The 23,016-nt window shown below is 46.3% G+C and overlaps 1 protein-coding gene across 1 annotated transcript in view; it reads right to left on the reverse strand.

Moving 5' to 3' along the window:
• EIF3F (eukaryotic translation initiation factor 3 subunit F) overlaps positions 1 to 23,016 on the reverse strand; it is a 112,490-nt gene that overhangs the window by 45,215 nt on the left and 44,259 nt on the right. Inside the window, exon 3 of the mRNA XM_085637409.1 lies at positions 17,763 to 17,842. Within this exon, the coding sequence (XP_085493535.1) occupies positions 17,763 to 17,842 (80 nt within the window). The remainder of the gene's footprint in view (positions 1 to 17,762; positions 17,843 to 23,016) is intronic.

The raw sequence follows: 23,016 nt of genomic DNA on the forward strand, positions 1-23,016 counted from the left end.
TAAGTGTCAGGGTTCTTGCAGGAGGAGCGCTCACACCAACTTGCAGCATGAGTACTTGACTGTGCTTGCTAGAGTGGGCACAAGGGCGCTGCTCCAGGCACTTACACAACTTGTAGCACAAGATGTCCTACCAGTCAGTATTCGCAGCACACTTCATCGGGAAGCTTGGGGCAATCTGCACTTGCAGCGGTGGCACTTAGAGCAGTTTTCACTGCTGCATTTACAGTACTTGTGTCAGCCGAGCACCTGTTGTATCAGGTGCCTCCTATGGCGCGTGGGCACCTGCAGCTGCCCTCTTACACTGTGTAGAAACCCCACACCCCACCCAACACAACCCTTCAGGGGTCCTACATATGCACCATCGGAGCATGCAAGCTGGATAACCTTGTAAAACAACACATGTGGTGCGTGCTGAGTGAAACAATCCCAAGATAACACGGTTACTCTGTACCGTTCGCACTGGAATTAAGAGTGCCGATAGAACGGTTTAAACATGAGAAGCGATGATTCGCGTCCAAATTAGCTGATAAGGATCCTGTATGTTTGTCATATAACCTGCATGGCCAGACACCCGTAATCACTCATTATGATCACGTCTGCCGAGGATCGTGTAAACAAACCTCCATACACTTATTTTGACGTGCACTCACACACAAGACACTCTGTGTTTAAGGAGTGAGATTTATTTTTATTTTTTAACATCTGTTTTTAAGACGGGGACATTTCATATGCCATGCACATTCTGTCGGGTGGGGGGCACAGCTCATTTGTACGGCCATAAAGACCCCGTAAAAAAAGCCCTGCGCACCCTTCTCCTGGCCCTCCGTGACTCCCATGTGAGATGCATATTAATGATAACTAATTGGTGGACGGTGGTAAGTGGTGGGCCGGGCCGCTGGGGGGGCCCCCTCATTGTGCTTTGCAGGGGGGCACCCTCAAGTTTCATTACGCCACTGCAAGACCTCCCTTTAATACTGTGTAGCCTGAGAGCAAGGGGTCTTCTGAATGATGTTCTGGGGGGAGTCGATGCATTATCCTCCCAAGTCAAAAATTGAGATTGCAGCATAGCCCGGATTTCAGATCCCAATAAAACGTACACAGACTTGTGTCAATAACATATCTATCTGCCAGTATGCACCCTATCATGTCTGGCAGGACGTCCGACCCTGTGTTTGACTGCCTCATATCCCCCTGTACCCCACTCCCCGCGCTCACTGCCTTATATCCCTCTGTACCCCACACCTCGTGCTCACTGCCGCAACATATCCCTCTGTACCCCAGTCCTCGAGTCGGGGTACCACGCGGGTGGACGGCGTCCCCCCACTTATTTTACCAGAGCTCGATAACTGGAGCAAATGGAGCCACACATTAACTCTTTGGCCTCTCTGGGCCAGATCGGAGCTCTTTCAGAACGCTGCTCACGCTCTGGCTTCTCTGATGCAATCGCATCTAAGGGGTGAGTGAGCGAGGGGAGGCAATGAGTCTGATGGTGCAAGCCACCTTTCGTGATGTCACTTCCTGTCGTGATGTCAGCGTCGCCCCACTTCTTTTCTAGGACTTGTGCCCTAGGTACCCCACACCTCGCGCTCACTGCCACATATCCCTCTGTATCCCACTCCTCACACTCACTGCCTGATCGCTCACTTTACCCTGCCATTCATCTTCCACGTGTTCTCTTCCCTTCCACTCGTTCTACCTCTGTTCACCCCTTATTTCTTTTAGTACCTTACTCCTTTCTCAATACCTCTACTTCTTTTCCTCTTCAGTAACATCTCTCTGACACATCTCTGCACTTCCTTTATATCAACGCACCCCTCTACCTCACCTGTCTACCTCAGTCTTTAATATTCCCTCTTCCTCGGCTGTGTCTACCTGTCTCTGACACACCTCTCCCTCTCTCTACCTGGCCCTCTCACGTTCTACGACTGCGTTATTGTGCCCTCTCCATCTTTGATTTACCTGTCTCCGCTCCTGAATCTTTTTCTTCTACACCTCACTTCTTCGACCCTTCACCCCTCGCTACCCTTCTGTTTGCCTCGCTACCGGTTTTTCCCAACCCACCTTTCAGTGCCTCGTCCCATTTCGCCTCCCTCCCTCACAGCGCTCTCCTAGCATGCATCTGTTTCTCCCCTCACCACCATGCTTGCCTCGACCCCTCCTTACCTTTCTAACCAGCCTAACTTTCTACCTTCCTGTTATTCCTGGTAGTGAACCTTTCATTTCACGCCTCCGGTTGTATTACCTACACATTCAAATTGAGTAGGTCATTGTTGTGCTCGCAACCCGACATCGAGACCCGGTCCCCTACCCTCTCAACATTCCCAGATATAACAACAAGCATTGGCATAGCCAATAGGTCTCGCCTTTGGGACCTGCTGCATAACTAAATACTTATAAGGTCCCAAAGGCGAGACCTATTAGCTATGCCAATGCTTGTTTTTCTCATCTTGGCCTGAGCATTACCCGATCCTGCCATTTTAGCCCCGCCCCTATTGATTAACATTAGCCACGCCCCTTCATTTGCCAGGTTAGCCCCCCCCTGGAAAAATTTCTGCGGACGCCCATGTCTCGTGGAGAGATCAAACAAAAACAAAAATGCTGGTCCCTAAAACTGAGCAAAGGAGTGATAGAAGGTAGTCAGTCAGAGAGATGGTAAAGAGGCGATGCTCTAGCAGAGAGGGACAAATGCAAACTGTACAAGCTGGGACAAGGAAAGCCATCAAATAAGAATGAAGCAAATGAGACTGACAATAAAGCCAAACAATAGTAAGCAACGGATGCACTGTATGTTGTTGGTAAGGCCACAAAGAGGTATTTTGCAACCAGACAGCCAGAGCTGTCTGGTAGCCTCAATCTAAAATTGGCCCCCAGCTGCTGTCATCACCTGCAATAGGGCACAAACTGGCTGCCTAGCAGCTCACAACCTTTGAACCATGGTTCAGAGGTGTGGATGATATCTAGCATAGGTTTCCTACTGGAAGCATACCCTACCGGTACAAAGCCCTATGCCTAGACACATTTTTAAACATTCTGCACTCACGTATGAATGCAGTGCTGTGAGGCACACATGCAATGCGGCGTTATGGCCAGATTTGCTGACTTTGGAACTGGACAACCAGTTTCGAGTCTCGTGTCAGCTCAACATCGTGCGATTCTGTGCAAATCACTAACTCTTCCCCTACCCCTTCTCCCAAAAAAAGTGACCTTGTCAATGTAACTGGTACTCATGTAAAGTGCCCCGATACCTCTGGGTCGAGTCTGTGCTATATAAAACTATATATAAAAAAAAAAAAAAGTTAGGGGAAATAAAATAATTTCTCCAAATTAGTAACTGGCTGACGATGGTGTTACTTTGTATCACACAGCATATCTTGGTCGATCAGAAAAGAAGTGAAAACTAATTCAGGAGGTGCAAGTTTGCGGTCAATGAGGTAGTATTTTTCGTTTTGTGCGCTGTGAACGGAATTGCCTATAAGCACTTGCGTGGATGAGAGAGCGTGTGTTAAAGTTTGCAAATTACGGCAGAGCGTAGGCCCCGAAGACTACCGTTCTGCAAAGCAGAATCAGTTTCTCACTCTGCCCAGCAGTTTATGTGAGCCAGGGCATCACTGGCCTTTCTGAAGCTCTGGCATTTCAGAAGGTAGGCTGCAGGCTGAGTTTGGGTTCCAGGGTGGCCCTGGTATTGGCATCCATTGTGTTTGGTGGGAAGGTTGATAAGACCTTAGGACTTCACATGTCTTGCCCATCATCCTGAGAGCCCACTAGCTGGGTTACGAGGCGCTTGAGGATGCCAGGTTACCCCATTTATCCATCCAGTACACTGATGTAATTCTTTATCCTAGTTTAATTTCACACTACCTACCCTTCTTCACTGTTAATCCATTTTTTATGTATTGATCTTACTAGTTGTAACGGATTGTGGAAGTAACTTTGCACCCCTAACTTTCTTTGGTTAGTCTGCCAAATTTTCCTGAAAAATTCTGTATGGGAATTCACTGTCTAGCACAGATGGTCTGAACAGTCTCAGTCCAGCGGGAGTCTAGTGCCTGGAAGACCCAGGTGGTGCAACCCTAATGAAGAGGCCTTTATATGCAGGTCTGTGATTCAGTCCTGATCTGGCAGGATAGATCCAGAAGTCGTTTCCACCTGGAGGCGTTCATAGGCTAATGGCCTATAAGGTTGGCGGTCCCAGTTCACTTTTAAGTTGGCAGGTAGGTGTTGCCGCTCCCTTGCTAGACAAATCACTTTAAAATAGGAATACCACTTATCTCACTACTTGACATTTTTAGGTCGAGGACCGTCCGGTCTGCCGAAGGCAGAACCGGAAGTCGGAGATTTAATGATTCTTAGAGTGGCTATTTAGCCCGCCTCTCTTTTTGCTTATCCTCCATTGGCTGGCTTCCTAAACGGAGGCCAGCCATTGGAGGAGAGAGCTGTCCCTCCAAATAGGCTCCGTCTTTTTCAGATTCGGGGGCGTGTTCCGTGCTCTTCTTTCCACTTTTTAGCCACGCCCTTTCTCAGGCGTGTTTTTCTCTCCTCCAGCCAATGGCAAGAGGAGAGAAAAAGAAACACGCCCCCGAATCTGAAAACGCCACTGCGTTTCTCCGAGGCATTTCTGCTTCGCCTCGGAGAAAGGCGGTTGTGTCTCCTACCTACTTCCCCTTTGAAAGACTTGTTTCCTTTGTGTCAGAACGGTGCCACCCTGCCTCCATTTTGTTCATTCGTCCTCCTCTCGCATCTTTTCTTCGACATGGACTCGAGTTTTCCTCTCAATGCCAGCAGTACACAGAGTGTGGTTTAGCGCATAGTCGATGGCGGCTACTACCGCCAGGTACTGGTAACGGTTGTTTAAAGGTTGTAATCTATTACAGGGAGAGGCATTTTCTCTATACCCATCGGACAAGGATGTTACTTATCTTTGAGGTAAAATGTGTGCTGTGTTAATGTGTGTTGCACTTGTAAACGCGTTGGCCCACAACCCACAGTATAAATCCACAATCTACTAAGCAGGCACAGCAAACTGAGTCGCTTTTTCCGTGGTAGCCCAGAAGCGCTTTGGAGCCTCGTCGGGGTATGAGGTGCTATACAAATGCGACACATCAGTGCCTGTTCCGTTTTTCCATCTTCTGGGTCTCGTTAGTTTTGTGTACTAGAGCTTTGTGAGAGGCGTCAGGAATACCTTCCGGATCAGCAACACCGTTAAGTTCCAGAACACCATTTGGGGTCCTTTTCGGTCTGCTGTTGCTGGTGTCAAGCGTACTGCTTCTTTTCAGCTAGTTTCTTTTCATGCGGAGGCATTGCTTCAAACACTCGAACTACGAGTGCCGGAAAGCAGCGAATGAAACGTGCAGCTCAAGAACTGGCTTGCAGGTGAGAAACAGGCCACTGAGCCGAGCGCGGAATCTGGGGCTTTACAGCCAAACTCCCCCCTCACTCCAGGGGCATCACATCACACAGTGAAGGGCGAGCGAGAAGCTCAGGTAGAGACATTCGGAATGGACGCAAGCCTGCTCTTGTGACTCCCCGCGGGGCCCCTCCCTCTGTGAGTTGTGTTTTGGCACACCCGCAGGTCTCAGAGATCGAGGGCCTTGCTGGTGGATGTGGTTGGCCGGCCACTGCCACCCCGCCCTTCCTGCGAGCCGGTTTGGGTGTCAGCAGATAAGCTCTGGCATATGTTTGAGGTTGACTCGGAGGTATGCCGAGTGGCAGTTGAGTTCTTGTTTTAGGAACCGGTAAAAGTCTAGCAGAGCGTGATTGCTGATTGGCTCTGATGGCGGTCCGCTCGCCTCCCCTCTGCTTGCTGATTGGCTGCTGTGGAAGAAAATTCCAAAGCCACGGATTGAACACCACAGTTCAAAAGCTCTGGCTTAACATGAACATGTAGGGATTACATCAAGAGTTCAGTGAGGCTCATGTGCGGACCAGCATTGACTGCAGCCGGTTCAGCTCTCCCCGTTCTGAGTCTGCCTCCCTCCTCCTCTACTCTTACCACTCTTCTCTTTTCTTTCTCTTCCTTCTCCTTTCTCGCACTCCTCTTGCTGTCCCTTTTCCTCCTTTCATTCCCTTTTCTGCCCTCCTCGCTCTTCCATCCTCTAGCCTTTCTCTCACTTGCCGCTCTATCCACTTTTCCTGCTTCCTTTTTCTTCTCTCCCCTTCATTCTGTCTTTTTCCCATGTTATGCACTCTCATCCGTACCAGCTTTTCCTTCTCTCTGTCGCCTCTCTTGCATTCCTTCCAACAGAGCCATCATGCCACATAACTCCTATCAGCATGATTTCATTCAGCGCCAAAAAATATCCCTCACTCACTAACTCACTCTTTCACTACCTCACTCTCTCTCACTACCTCACTCTCTCTATCTCACTACCTCACTCTCTCTCTGCTAATGCAATAGGTATCACATATGCAACAAAAAAAAATAATGCCAATAGAAATGACAATGCCATTTATTTAGGGATACAAAAATAATAAAAAAATAATGAGCAATACCAATAGCTCTACCTATAATATTGCCGAGACCATTGCATTGTAAATGCTTGTTTAACTTTGTTTTGCAGTGGCAGACTAGAATTTCTTCTTTGCCTACTAAGGCAGTACTTTTTTTTTTTTTTTTTAATTCAGAACGAGAAAAAAAAAAGACTACAATTCTACATTTTCCAAATGCCACCACAATGTCGAGATTGATGTGTGTGTGATCTTCATTCATGCGTTAAATGCGTTTTCCAGGGTGCTACTGTAGGAAACAAGGTAGGTGGGAAGAACTGTTCCAGCAGGAGTTGCAAATTGCAAAACACCATATTTAGTTGGGTAGGTTTAAAACTGCTAACAGGCCAAGAAAACATGAAACTGTCTGTGTAACCTTAACCTCGGGAAGCAAATGGTTATTTTACACACAGCTTTGAAAATTGGACAGTAGTTAAGAGGGAATTTTAACTGGAGGGGTCATAAGACCCACAATTAAAGGTCCCAAATCAGCTGAACATCACTGGGGCAGAGGAAATGAGACTAAAACAGTTCAGAGGCTTTAAAACCAATACGCGAGAGTCTAACTTAGACAGGACTTAGAAGAAAGAAGCAGCATCTCCGTGGCTTTCTAAGGGGAGGGCATAGGTCATGCGTGGTAAAATCTGGTAACATTGCAATCAAGTATTTGTATTGTGCACTCAATTTCAAATAGTGACTGATGAGCCTTAATTGGCCTTCTGTCCCAGGAAATAGGGTAACGACTTGCACAGCATTTATTTTTGCACTGTCCATCTTTTGATGACGATGCCCAATGCCCATTATTACTGATTTACTGGGCTGCTTTCAATTCACTGAACGGCAATACTCCCTTAATGTGCGCTTTTGTCCCGAAATTTTGGCCAAAGAACCGGAGATTGAAGAACCAAAGAGCCCTTAAATCAATCAGATCGGTCTTAAACGGAAACTTATCAAGCCTAAAACAAAATATTAGGATATGAGTGAGATTCAGTAGTCCGTACATAAAAATAGTAAAAAGAAAAAAAAATAGACCGTAGACGAAACTCAAGTAAACAGACAAGTGGTTTCTTTTCAGCAGTTCATTTGGAACAGGTGTTTTCCTTAAAAGTGATCCTAAAAGTGTAAAAGTTGTCATGTGGATAGATTCAAGCAGCTGAGGATTAAAACTTTGGCTAAACGTACTGCCCAGAACTTATTTGAAAAATAATTAAACTCCCAGAAGAACAGAAAAATACAAGCATTATTAAGAAATTCGCACCTGGACACTGGAGAGCAAACGTTATCCTGCAGCTGAATCACGTTGGAAATAAGGTCGAAGTAAGAGATCCGGATGCAGAGACTCCCGCGCTACAGAGTGAATAATCAATATATGCACAAAAAACAGAGCAGCGTTGTAGCGGAACTGCCGAAGGACTGTCGTGAGCGACTAGATGATTTAGCGTCAACCGAGCAGGAATGTTCCTTTCATGCGACTTAACCAAACAAACTATAGCATTATGGGACCTGTAGTCTTGGTTTATCGGGATTAAATAATACTGAACAAAATAATTAGCAGAAAGGTTGCGCCCGAGAAATTGTAAGGAGTTAACAAGCAGCAATGAGGAAGGGGCGGGAGAGGTCAAGGGGATGGTGGGTTGACGGGTCAGGGAGATGCAGAAAGACGCACACATTTTGCTTCTTAACAATTTAGCAGTGCCAGCAAAGACGTGATCGTGGGTGCAATGAACATCAAAGAATATATCTGCAGGTTTGTTTTTTGAAATCCATTCTTTTGATGGAATGTAACCACGTTGTTTCTTGCTCCCCTACAATGTTTCTGCTGGCACTGCTATTTTTTTTAGAAAACGCCATGTTCAAGACGACGCCGTTACTGTTGCTTGCGTGCCCGGCTTGTGGCGACTAATTACACTCCTGGAAAGAGATCAAGACTGTAACAAGCGAGTAACAGAGTCGGCTAGAAGAACAAATACACATATAGGGCCAGTGCGGGCTTAGGCATCAGGTCTGTGAAATTCTGTGGAGCAAGACCACAAAGGTCGGCGCAGAGCCTTAAATTAAAGTGCTGCAGAACAGGCCTGTTGGCAGCAGCCGCCACTGTTGACTGTACGCCCATATTATTGTAAAAGTGGGTGCCGTGCTGAAACCTAAAGCGCGGCGCCCGGCGGCAGGAGGGGTCATTGGTGAGTGAGCGCCATGTTGTCAATTTAAGTACAAAAACAATGTTTAGGTGCACAACAGAGAAAAGGGGGCGTGCGCCACGAGTCTCACAAGGAAGCGCCTGACTCCCATTGACTCGGACTACTCCTCACTTTTAGTGCTCAGACAGCCATTGTCCAGGCCAGGTTTTCGCTCCTGCTCCCGCCGAACGCCGCATCCAGAGAGAGGTGGCGGTGGACGCCGCGGCGGCTCTCCTCGCTCTTCACGCCGTTTGACTTTTGTCAAGCTCCTCCAAGCCCTCCAACCTTTAAAGCAGAGTCCCTCTGGGGCTCCCCGCGTCTCCTCGCGGCCGTGAGCCGGGCACTGGAAAAAAAGAAAGAGCTGGCAGCGAGAAAGAGCCACCAGCGAGCTACAAGCTACAAGTCGGCAGCGAGAAGAACCGTGTGCAGGTTGTCCTTTACTCCAGCAATGCAACCCTTAAAGGACTGCGAACTCCGCTGCAACCCCTACAGCCGCAAGTACCTGCCCCAAGCACATCGCCCGCAGATGAAAACAGGCTGGACTCTAGGGCATCACAGCAACAAGGCCAGCAACTCCAGATAAAGCCTCAATCTCCAACACACTTAGAAGGGGCGCTAGCAACAGGCACTACACCCCCTGAGGTTCCTGCAGGAGCACCCGTGTATTCAGGGCTATCTCCAACAACACCTACCCGACAGAGCTGCTTACAGGAGACTCCTACCATTGAAGAGAAGGTTAAAAAAAAAAAAAAACAACCGCGCCACCCCTACTTCCTAGCGTCAAGGCAGGGGATGGTACCACCAAAAAAAACCAAGGATGCGAGTGAAGCGATAGAAGCCTCAAGGAGAGTAAACGGGGATCAAATCATCAAAATCAACTCAAGCCCCACATTTAATACGATGACCAGTACCCACAGTACTCCCATTCAAATATCTAATTTAGTAAACGCAAAATCACCAACAACCCATAATTCTTCGCCCATGGGAGTCCGTTCACTCAACAAGGAGGACCACTTGCAGGGATTCCGGACCCAAATCAGAAAGAGGATGGGAGGGTGATCATCTCCTACTTGAACACACAAGAATGGGAAGACATGCTAACCACTTACTCACCAAGTCAGGTATAAAGGGAGCACCCTCCCCAAGAGCTTCCCCGAAACTCATCTCACACGGACCAGATCATAAACGACCCAAAGGAGAGTTCACAAACAAAGCAACTAACTGCTGGTACTTGGTCTTCCTTATTAAACACAATACAATTGGCCATCGAAGCACTGCAATTTCAGTCAGAAAAGATGGAGATTCAGATCACATTACTGAACACGTTGGCAGTCTTCAGGGCAGGCATCAATGAGAAACTGGGAAACCTGAACGCCCTGATAAAGAGCGCAATCTGACACTCACCTCAGCTGTAACTGTGACCAGATTGTCAACAAACTATCTACTCTGCTTTTAATGCCAAGTAGTAGGATAAAGGACATAAAAAGTGCAACAGCGCGAAATACAAATAAAGATCAGGGTAATCCTGAACCCGCGGAGAGAACAACCAACGATCAACCAAACAGTAAGACGTACACAGCCAACTCTAATGCAAACCCTGAGAAGACAGGAGGGCCTGGAATTGGAGGTTCGCCAAAACTAAATGCTAAGCAACACCAACAGAAAAGAAAAAGGGTGCAACCAGAAGTCCCCCATAAACGCAACAGCCTACTTCTCCATCTTCTCAGGTTCTCAAAACAAACAGGACATTAACTTAGGCAACTCAAGTAGTCCAAATCAAGCACAATGGTCACCAAAAATCTCCAACAATTCCCCGGAACAAGGTGGTGACCCAACATGGACCTACTCAGCCAGGGCCCATGTGGAAACGGGAGCAGAAAACTGACAAGGTACCCCATCAGGGGCTAGTGCAGGATACAAAGAAGAAAAAAAAGACAGGGTACTACATCCATTCACCTAACAAAAAAAACCTGACAAAGGCTACAGCCAACAGTCAACATACTGCCAAGACCGGAGGGGAGAGACATGGGCCTTATCCAATAACCCTGTACACCTCCAACAGTCACGAGGAGAGGCGGGAAACTCCGGGGCACCAAGGCCGATAGAAATAATATGCAAAGACACTAATACGAGCTCAAACAACGGGCCCAGAAGGAGGCGGCACTGGAAAGATAGACAGGCTAAACCAGGATACACTGCTCAGAGAGCTCAAATGGCCTCTTCCACCAACAAATGATTGCCCCAGCTGGAGGTTCCCAGATAAAGGGGCTCAGGATGGTGCGCAAGATTCAAAACAGACACCCCCCAAGCTGACAATATCTAAGGCAAACCCAAGGAACTCTATGGCAGGAACATCGAGCAATCAAGTGGAAATCCAGCTTAAAGAAGCAACAAGCTCCATACTTTAATCCGCACCGCTGGCCACAGCAAATCTACATCTGCCGGCAACACAAACATCAAGAACAAGGCAGCAAGAAATACGGGCTTTGGTATTGTACCCCCTATACACATCCAAGGGCCATCAGGACACGTTAAACCGAGGTAACATCATAAGATTAATGAAGGCAATCCCAAATCTCGCCGGCATAAGCACAAAGGATTTACTCTCCATGGAGTTCATACTCACTGCCAATCCTCAAAGGCCAGAGGCCACAAAGGCAACGTGGAACTCAAATAAAATTGCAAAGATAATCCTAGCAGAACTGGGCACATTCCAAGACTGGGGTATTGATATCGCCCCCTTCCAAAAACCAGCCTATCCATCTCCATTATTACAAAAGTAACGCAAGCCCTGGACAAAAAAATACAGCACGCACACTCAAACTGCATACTTAGAGGAGCTCGGGGTAGATCACTACAACAGAGTGCTAGTAGCCAGCTGGATCCACATGAAACAACTGATGGCAGCCGCCTCCACAAGCCAAGGATTCAACAGGGAAGTAATATTCTGTACTAGAAGCACACGTGCAGTGGAGGACTGACGCTACTCACAGGACAAAGGCCACGGCAGGGTCAAGGGGACCCACTTAGACTATGCTCGTGGAATATTAATGTCTTCGCAACAAAAATGGAGGATCCGGATTTCCTGAGTTATGTTAGAACGTTCGATATAATCTCGCTGCAAGAAACCTGGCTCACGGATCCTCAGCACATTCAGGGTTACATGTGCTTCGCTACACCAGCGACAAGGAGCGGTAGATTTGGACACCGCTCTGTGGGGCTTGCCACCTACGTATTCACGACGAGCATACCTTCAGCAACTCTCATGGACTTAACGTCATCTGCAACAATAGCAGTTACAATTGCCATCCTCATCCAGACCGAAACGGAGGTGTGCCTAATCAATTCATATGTTCATCCCAACCGCAAGGGGAAAGACTCAAAAAAACGTACTGAGCAAGTAGCAAAGTATGCAACAGAGATGAAAACACCGATGTTTATCCTGGCAGGGGACCTAAAGCAATATCTCTTTGGCTCAGCAGAAGGATAGGAGGTATCTATCCAAACTGGAATCCACAACATCCCCACACAATGCACACCACTGCATGGAAGGAAGAAATGCGGCAAAAGCCACCTTCTAGACGATCTAGAACACCTAAACCTCCAAGCGCTAAACGGCAGATTCCCTGACTATTCCTCTCCAGTCGATTCATTCTACTCTGCAACAACAATCTCCATACTGGATTACACCTTTGCAAGCCTCTCTCTGTTCCCACACATCCTTGGGTTCAGAATGGGGGACAAGGGGGATAGTGATCATCGCCCACAGGAACTTCAGTGAACAGCTACTGCACCTAGATCTATCAAGCCAGACCTAACATTGGGGCCCATCTTCACCTCCAACTTAAGAAGGACCAAATGTTCGGTAAATAACACAAATCCTCAGGCTGAAGCTGCAATCCAACTGTTCAAAGCTCAAGCACTCAGTCTAGAAGACCCAATCGCCCATTGGGGACAGTTTACGACCACACTCCCAGAACAACACGCAACTACTTTCTCCATTAAAGACAACTCCCAGAAATCATGCCGAAAAAACATAATTCCGAAAGACCAAAGAGATCAGCTTAAATTCCTCACAAAGTCAATAAATATGACTTTGCGCAGGCTGAGAACACTCCCAGGAAATGCGAGCGCACGATCATTCTTGAAGGACCAAAGGGCAGCACTTAAAAGACTGAAATGGAACATCAGCAGAGATCAAGAGAACGCAACCTGGGCAAAACTCTTACATGACTTAAATGGCAATGACCGTGCCGCTTCTGGAAAACCGTGAATGGGATTATCCACCCTTATCATGTGGGCATCGCGTCATAGATCTCGGAAGCAATCTGGGTAGAATTTCTTACTAATCACTAACAACCAAATGGGAAGCGCCGGAGCACAAACTCTAAAAAGCTGTCCACCAGAAGAACAAGCTGGAGTATGTGCCACTGAGACGAGGGACCAGAAGTTGCCAGCCACAGAAAATATACCATCATGCGTAGCTAGCAGCCCCGTGTCACTCCTAATAAAAAAGCAGATCGCCAAAGGGAAGAAAGAAGGGGCTCCGGGGCCGAACGGCATTCCACCAGCACTGTTCAAAGGAAAGATGGAGGACTGGACTGATATCCTGCAACCTCTCTTTCTGGAAGTCAGGCTGCTAAACAGAAAACCCGAATCTTGGAAGGGCTCGACAATCGTGTCACTTTACAAAAAAGGAGATAAGGCCGAGCCTAGTAACAACCGCCTAGTTGCTCTAATAATGAAGCAAAATACTTTGCGGGCATCATACTAGAGGAGCTCACATCTTGGGCAGAGGGGAACCAGATAACACCGCTGAACCAGACTGGTTTCTGCAAAATGGCCGGCACATCAACAATCCTCACAATCTCTGTACTAATCAACGCAGCAAAAACCTCTAACCTACCCCTACATCTATGTTATATCGACTTTAGTGCTTCTTTCTACAATGTAGAGAGGGGCAGACTGTGGGGGAAACTGGCGCTATGGGGCTTCCCGCAGCCTATCTTAAATATTCTGTCACTTCTACATACAGACACCTGGGCGCAGGTGAAACAAGGCGGCGGTACCCACCTCACATCAAGAGTCCCCACAACAAAAGGACTGAAACAGGGTTGTGTGCTCGCACCAATCCCGTTTAATTTATTCATGGCTGACCTCCCAAAGGCGCTCGACGCCTGTAATTCCCACTCACCCAAGCTAGGAGGAAAATCATTGTCCAATCTTATGTACGTAGACGATGTGGTTCTGCTTAGTCACATTTACGTTGGTCTTCAACATCTTCTAACGGAAATGCAGACCTACGCTATAGCAAATAACTTAGAAATACATTTTAGAAAGACTCGGACAATGACAAACAATAAAAAAATCTGCAGAGGAACTGGTTTCTGGGCGGCACTAAACTTGAACCAGCTCACGAGTATAAGTATCTAGGAGTTATAATTGACAAGGAAGGGTCATTTAAGCGCCAAAAAGAGGAAATAAGAAGGAGGGGTTTGTTGATATCTCTATCAATAAAAAAAACGTACAAATAAATTCATGGGGCCAACTATGACCCCGCTTCTGAAGGTAGTCCAGGCTAAACTACTCCCCTTGATTGCCTATGGCAGTGAGGCAATGCAGGGAAGAGACGCGGAGGATCTGGACAATACACTGGTCAAAGGATATAGAACCATGTTCTGCCTCCCACCCTACACTTCACCGGCCCAAATAAGGCTGCAGTTCGGTCTTTTAAATCAAGTCTTGGCCAGGCACGGAGCTTACATCATCTGCTGGCATAAGATCAGAAGCGCCAATGCAAACACGCTAAACCATCTGCTGTGGCACGACATTCAGCACAGGGAATCCTCCCAAGCTAGCAGCTACCTCCAGCTAGCCCTGGAAGCTACCAGCTTCAAGGGACTCTGGGACACGCAACTCAGCTATCTAAATTTTAAAAAACTAGTCTGGAAATGCATAAAACAAATTTCCTTGGTGTAGGACAAGGCAAGCTTCTCAAATAGATCTCATGCCTGGATGACCCTTAACTCATACAAATCCCTTGCCCCACAAACATTCTTCAATCAGGGATATACCAAAGCCATAAAAATGAATTTTCTAAGGCATTGATTGGGGATTCTTCCATGTGCTCAGAATCTTCCACCATGGCTGAGGAAAGACACCTGCAGGCTGTGCAGCACCAAGCAAGGAGATATTTCACACCTAATCTGTTCATGCAAGGAACTGCATCAAGAACGGCAGCAGCTCCTAAAAGAACTCCTTAAGCACATAGGCATCCGCACCAGGAGGCAAGCAGTGCTGGCCTGCCTAAACGCGGAGAACACACAATTGAACTGTAGACTGGTAAAATTCCTTATGCTGGCCGAACAAAAAATGCCCAAAATACTGAATATTTGATATAACAAACTCAAAGTTTGGACACTGTAAGATGTCCTGTAGATGGGAAGAGGCCTTTGCTTTGACCACACCAAGGACGGATCACCTGCACTTTAGTGAACAAGCCCGCAACAAGTCCAGATAACGCGAACATCTTAACACAAGATGATACTGGTCTATGGGCAACTCTGGTTGGAGAAGGTAAAGACCTTCTGTCTGTTAGAGAGTTCTCAGAGAAGTAAAAAGAGAAATTATTTCTTTTTTATGAAACCCCTCATTCACTAACCTAGTTGGTGACATGCTTCATCATCGGGGTCCACCCGAGCAGTCGAATACCACTCGGGTGTGCTTCAACGCCTGATTACAGCGGAGCAGGTTTGTTATTATATCAGTACGTGTAAGTGACGTGTGTGAGTGAGTGAAATAAAGTTAAAAGTAATCCTACTGTACTCCCTAACAAATTTAATATGGAGCAGCAGGGTCACGATTAAAAAAAGTTGTGAAATGTAATACTAATGTAGGTTTAATTTGACCTAAAGTATTATCCAAATATTGACGTCTACATGTTTCAAACTTTAAGTGTAATCACAGGTTTTCGTCAGGACCTATCGACACACCGGGCGGTCTACACGCACTAAGGTGCATCCAACCCTGGAGCCGGGCGCCTGGGGGAAGCACCGCAGGTTTGTGGCAGACAGTCGGTGAGCTGAGTAATGCAGCACCGTCTGTCTCCCTTATGAGCCCATGACACGATTCAAGTAAGAATCGCGAGTTCATCTGTACACAGAGGACTCCCTGAATCCTTTTTACCACCTGCGCAAGTATATGTAGGTGGCACACAGACGCTCCAGGGTTGGATGCACCTTAGTGCGTGTAGACCGCCCGGTGTATCGATAGGTCCTGACGAAAACCTGTGCTCCATATTAAATGTTAGGGAGTACAGTAGGATTACTTTTAACTTTATTTCACTCACTCACACACGTCACTTACACATACTGATATAATAACAAACCTGCTCCGCTGTAATCAGGCGTTGAAGCACACCAGAGTGGTATTCGACTGCTCGGGTGGACCCCGATGATGAAGCATGTCACCAACTAGGTTGGTGAGTGAGGGGTTTCATAAAAAATAAATAATTTCTCTTTTTACTTCTCTGAGAACTCTCTAACAGACAGAAGGTCTTTACCTTCTCTCATTTAGGGATACCCCCTTCTTTGTTTATTTTGTATACCTCAGGGGACTGGGGGTACCCCTTACAACTTAGTTGTGAAATCCCTTTCTCTCTCTTTTGTTATATTGCAACTCTGGTTGGAGCCCAAAAATCTGTGACTGCACTTCACTCCACCCCGCAAAATAATGACATTTACTAATGCCATTATTATTAACTCTGATTTTAAACTGTATAGATAATTTCTACCTTGGGGTTTAACTGTTTTTACTGGAAGGTATTTTTCTACAACAGAGTGTTTAAAAAGGTGGCAATGGCTGATAAAATCATATGGAATATTTGTCTAAATTGTATTTCTTTTAAATGCTAATATTGCAATGGTTTTTGTTAACTATGCAAAAATAAAGAAACTTGAGTGCGCCATATTAAAGTAAAAGCATGATGTGAAAGCAGGAAAAAAATATAAAAAGCGTGCGCAGTGCTGCCTTACACAAAAGCATATTGTGCATGGAAGAGAACAAATCATTTTTAAAAACACAGTCGTCACAGACTGTAAATAAAACATACCTTATAACAACACAAGTAAAAGGTCCAGTCGTTATGGGCTGTAACAAATGCAGACAAGGCGGTACCAAGGAGGCACTAACAAGTCTAATAATGAATTGGAAGCCAGCATTTATGAATGACACAAGACAATTACAAATCTGGGTAGGGCTTTAAGTTCATACTCCACTGTTGCATGCCTCGCAGCCCAGGCTCAACCTAAAAACTAAAAAACTGGACAAACTTAACAAATGAAGAGGTAACATAACTGCTGCAGCTGTGGAATTATCATAACAGTTATGCTAGGACACAACACAGTATTTGTATTAGCCCCCGCTCAGTCTGACTATGACGAATTTTGGGGTGAAAATATTACACATGGTGGGATACATTCATGGTTTGAGCGATAATGTTTTATTTAGAAAAATGAAAAGCAAAATTAGGACTTTAACTTTACTTTTTTTGAAGCCCAAGGCCCATTTGATAGTAAAAGGGAAACATGAACATAACTAATACCATAAAGGGACTTGCAAAGCTGCTCCAAGCTTCCAGCAACTGTGCTCCTACTTCTCACACTTCTTCATCCATCATACTGCTAAGTATGCGTTCCATTTCACAATAACCGCACCTTAGTGGTCATCATGCGCCACATGGAAACACTTCCCACAACAAAACAAAGACAACATCCTTCTAACCACACACCTACAAAGTGTAGTATGCAACCCATGTAAGCAAGAGCTTCGGTGCCTCACATGGGGTAGTAAGTGCTATATAAATGCCACAATAAAGTGTATTTAAACGTTGATGTTTGATAAAAAAAGGAACACTGAAAAAATACAAAGGGAACCCCCAAACCCTATCAAACGACACCCCACCTTTTACTGTCTCAAGCCAGCCCACTTGCGTCCCCTGAAACCAGCTTGTCACATCCACCCCTTCTTGTTTTTAGGTGGGTACAAGAGAGTAGGTAGATAGCAGTACTACAATTAGAAATAGAGTTTCGATAATTTACTTACCATCCAACAATTTGTTCATTGGATGTAACCTTTCGATGCAGCTCATACATGTTCTTGGCAAACTCCATGTCAACAGCCACCTGTGGAAAGGGAGGCAATGTAAATTTCACTGAGCACAGTCCATGCTATGGGACCTGCATTCATCTTAATTCACTCCATGTTTTGTCAGCCACCACCTCCCTCTCCCGTGCCGTTTCACTTCTCTTCAATATTCATGGTGTAGCTTCCTTAGAATGACAGAGGTCATTGGCGAGGCAACCTGCTGTACTCCCAAAATAGCAAACTCCCTTCTTCAGAGTCTCTGTCTACAATCGACCTATAAGCTTTCAGAAAACATGGACTGTTTACCACTTCTATTCAAAACTAGTAACTTACTACACAGAGTTGTACTTCAAGCATGCCACTTATCAATGTGCTCAAGAAAACTAAAATGAGACCAGCACAATAAGAATAAAGGACAATGAAAAAACAAATATTAAGAAGATTGGCAATTTCAGTTAAGAACAGATGTGGAGTCCATAGATAGTGGTACTTAAAGTTCTTTTCAGTTTTATATTGTACTCAAACTCGCAAGGTACAAGTATCACTGGGAAAAGTGCTGCCAGCATGTCCCTATTATGTTGTGGCAATACGTCATCACTGTGGCTGACCATAAATCACAGCCTTCCAGTGCATCAAATAGCCCTTCAATTATAGATTAGAATTTATAATCCAATTAGGGAACATGGGGAATGAAAACTAATTTGAAAATAACTCCATGTTTAGCTAAATGTTTATCACTTAAAAGTGGTCTGAGTTATTGGTAAAAAAAAAATCAAATGGGGAATGTATCACTTGTCCTGAGTAACCAGGGTTTATCAATTTTCGTGTAATATACCGATAAAAAACCCTCATTCACATACAGAGGTTGGGGTGGCGGTATATCTTGATTCTCCGCCTGACTCTTAAAAACGTGACAGCATCATCATAGGGTTAGTTCTTATGCTTCCTCCACCTGGAGGTGACCCACTGGTTAGTGCAGTAGTGATCAGTGATAAAGGGTTTTCGTCAAGTGAAGCTCAAAAGGAAAAACAAAAATGTATAAAACTGGTTAAAAGACTCGTAAAGCCAGGTTGAGAATTTTAATAAGTCTGGGTTTGAGGTGTTCTAAAAATTGTATATTACAAGAAAATTGATAAACCTTGGTTACTCAGGACAAGTGATCCATTCCCCATTTGATTATTTGTTATATAAATAAGGAAGCTGAATGGATCGCAGTGCCTTCTCCCCCCCCCCCCCCCTCCCCATTTGATAGGAGTTCTTGGTCAGCCAATAGTGTTAGGTAGCACAGTGATTCACAAACATCATGCAGTTGGTATGGAGATAGATACTCTAGACTGTCCAGTGACTTCAGCGGTACCATTCCTATTAATAACACCATATAAAAGCTCATCACAGTGGCAATTTGCAATGAAATAAAATCCAGTTACTCAACTGAATAAGGACTGCAAAATGAGCCACAAAGACGTGCCAGCATATACTGTATAATGTAGAAGCAGACGTCCCCAGGTGCACACAACACAGGGTGCAGTACTGAAGCAGTTGTCATATCAGCAAGCGTGTCACTGTAGGAAGCTGGCTCTGTATATACTATACCAAAGTACGGTATAGTGTGCACAGAGTCCAGTGGCTCACCAAAGGCTTACCGAAGTAAAAGTAGATAACACCTTACTCTCTATTTGTGGTAGTATGGGTGTGCAGTGCAGTAAGGCTTTATCAGAGGGTAGTGTAAAGCCTTTATTGTATACACTCTGGCAAGAAATTATGTCACACACTCAAATACTGAACTCAGACAAATTGTTTGTATAAAAAAATTTCTTTAGTTGTATTTTATTTGTTGAACAACGCAGGACTTGAAGCCAGTAAGTTAAATTGCACTTTTCAAAACAGGTTGATAAGAATATGCAAGCTGGATAAAATTGACTGTTACAGGTTTGTAAAACATTTAAAGACAGTTGATATTTGTAATTACATCGTGATAGCTTTTTATATTACTCTTGAGATTACTTTTTCTACTCAGTGTGGTATGCCTAGATATCACACAGGGACATTTCCCAGACAAAGGTAAGTAAAGCACTTTGACATTAAAACACAGTTGCATGAATTTCCATACCAACACAACTCAACACTTAGAACTTTTTCGGAGGAAAAATAGTAAATGCAATACTATGGAAGAAAATTTGGTTATTGGTTTGCAGGTAAGCAATTGGTTTTGAGAGTTGAATTTCTGGGGTTAGAACAAGGATTCCCAGAGGGTCAAGGATGCACTCAAAGAGCACCCTCAGCGGCACTAGGGCGGCTGGGTGCAGAGTGCTGAGGCCCAATGTTAGCCTGTGGGGCTAGGGGGCTGTCGGTTGGTGGTTGCTCTTGGGCGGGCAAGCCACTGGGTTGAGGGAGCAAAGCTCCTAGGGTTAAGCTCAGGGCAAAGGGGAAATCAGAGTTAGCACACAAGGTGCACCCACCTTGTAGGTCAGGGATCACCAGGTCAGGTTCGCTGTGGGGGGGGGGGGGGGTACCTTCTCGTGGTGTTGGGCCACTCGAACTCTGGCTGTGTGCGTCAGGTGCCTGACGCAGAGTGGTGCAGACTCGCGGATTTGGCCGGAGCCAGAGTCTGGTTCTTGAGCAAGTCCGGTGCTCACGGGAGACAGTCTTTGAAGGGAAGGCAGGTCCTCCGGGTTCTGGGGGGCTGCTGGATGTGCCGGGATCCTGCTGGTGCAGGTCGAGGTCAGATTCGGCCAGAGGGCTGGGGCCAAGGCAGTTGGTGTCCTCTTCTTCCTTCAGCACGGTTCTTCGGTCCTTCTTCTTGCTTGTCTGAGGAGGCAAGGTTCGGGGTCACCACCAAATACAAAATTTTGGGGTGTTTCGGGTTGGTACAGGTTGAGAACACTGGGTCCCTTCCTTGGGGTGGGCACACCCCCTATTATGCCACCCTCCAGTGGGACGGGGGCATAAGCCTCTCTGGTTGGCTGGGCCCCCTCCATCTTCAAGATGGCGGGGACTGAGAGCTGTGCTTCGCCTCGCCTCCTTCACCTTAGGGGTGGAGTTGACAAACGTGGACATACCTCTCCTATCTTGGTTTTCCCGCCGATTCTCCCTCCCAAAGTGGGAGTTAGAACCAGTGGGGGCCAGTTGCTAAGAGTAGCAAAAGACAGGGTCAGCTAACAAAGGTGGCAGGCCTTTGAAGCTTCCACTTCGTGAACCCTGCCCAGCCTGAGAGAGGAGGCTTGGCACCTCTGCCCAGGATGTGCTTTGTTTCAAGACCCCGAGAGCAGGGGGCTCCCGATCCAAAGGTCCAGAACCATGTCCGGGGGTGGCAGCTGGCAAGCAGCCACTCAGCCAAGACACTAGAGTTTGGTCATCTTCAAGATGCTCTCTGAGTGCATTTGGCATTAAATCCAACACTGGCATCAGTGTGGGTTTAATAGGTTGAGAAGTTTGATACCAAACTCCTCAGTCTTCACTAAAGCCATCATGGCGCTGTGGAGTTCAGGGTGCCAAACTCCCAGCCCAAGGTTTAGAATGGTTTTTCTGCACTTACAATACCGGTGAATGGCACAGGTACTATAGGTGCCCAGGGCACATGCTACTGTGCCCTCATCTGTGGTATAGTGTATCCGCCTTAGGGCTGTAAGGCCTGTTAGAGGGGTGACTGACCTATGCCACTGGCAGTGTTTTCTTGGGCATGGCACACAGGTATGTGTGCCATGTCAACTTGTACATTTAGGGGCTCCCCCAGACTGCACTGACAGTGTGTATGGGTCTGGGGAGGAGTCTAAGGGTGGCACAATATATGCTTCAGCCCTCAAAGACTTTCGCCGGGTTACAAGGCCCTTGGTGCCCCTGGCTCCTTTTACATGGGACTTATATGTAGGCCAGAGGCGTGCCTATGTGGGAGCAACGGTACAGTTTTGGGGAAAGAACACAGGCCCCGGGTACCTGATTAGCAGGTACCCAGGCCACACTTAGTCAAGAAGCATCAGGCAAAAAGTGGGTGGAAACCATGCAAAGAGGGACACTTTCCTACAGTCACTGCCTGGCTTCAGTGCATTCTGTGCAGCACAGAAGCACAAGTGTCACCGTCTGCATACTATGGAGTACAGAAGCAGATGTGTTACCACCTCCACATAGCATACTGTGTAAAGGGTAAAAGAAGATACATCATTGCCTGCATACTGTGCCATATGGAAGCAAACTGGCAGACTGAACATGGATCTCAGCAGTTAGTTATTAACCCACTAAACTAGCTCAGAAGAACTGGAACCACTGACCTGCAGATTATAAATAAAAGTCTTACTTTCTTTTCAAGTTTTGGTTGCCTGGACTGCAGTATTTCCAATCATTGCTTTCACCTTGTTTTTGATGATTTTTTTTTTTATGTTTAAAATGTAATTCATTTCATTTTGCTCTTCCGCCACATCTAATTTGTCTGCAGTCACCGGCTCATATTTCTTATCGTCTGTCAGATTCTTGCTTTGTGTCCTCCATCCTTCCTTTTCTACCTTTAATTTTCATTCTTAGTGTTGGAGCTGATAAAGTGGTGAGTGCAGCAGAATTATTTCCATATAGGTGCAGAACTTTAAGCCTGAAAGATTTCTATACAAGGTTCACAGCCCTGTTCAACAGCAGGGCTTGCCTAAAGGACCCATATACCCTATGGATAAAAACATTAACATTGTATACAGAATCACCTCCTCCCACCGTACACAGGCGTATATCCTCAGAGCGTATATGCAGTTTGAAGCATACATAAAAACTATTGAAACGCATTGTGCAAGCACAAACACACATGCAAACCCCCCCCCCCCCCAATCGCAGAAACATATACAGACGTCCAGACACAAGCATGGACACAGCTCGAAAACGTCCACTCGCTACAGGAGAAACTAAGACCAGCAGACCTGCCCAGGAGCAAACCCACTGTTCGAGGCTCCAGCTTGATGCGCTGTTTTCTGGGCTAGTAGATTAGTGGCAGGACGGGCGGTACTTTCATTGGAATAGAGACAGAGTGCTGGAAAAGACTGGTGGAGGAGGAGCAGATCGACAAGGAGGACATGGAAGCAGGAGTATGTTAGAGATTCGTCATGGAGCAGAGAAGGGCGATGGCTTATGTGGCAGCAGAGGACCGGGAGTTGTGGCATGAAGGCAGCTGCAAAGAGCAGCACATGGATTATTGCCAAAGGGAGGAGGATCCGGGGAGGAGAGGTGTCCCACACAG

This window comes from Triturus cristatus, chromosome 12 (assembly GCF_964204655.1).
Source record: "Triturus cristatus chromosome 12, aTriCri1.1, whole genome shotgun sequence".
Classification (NCBI taxonomy): domain Eukaryota; kingdom Metazoa; phylum Chordata; class Amphibia; order Caudata; family Salamandridae; genus Triturus; species Triturus cristatus.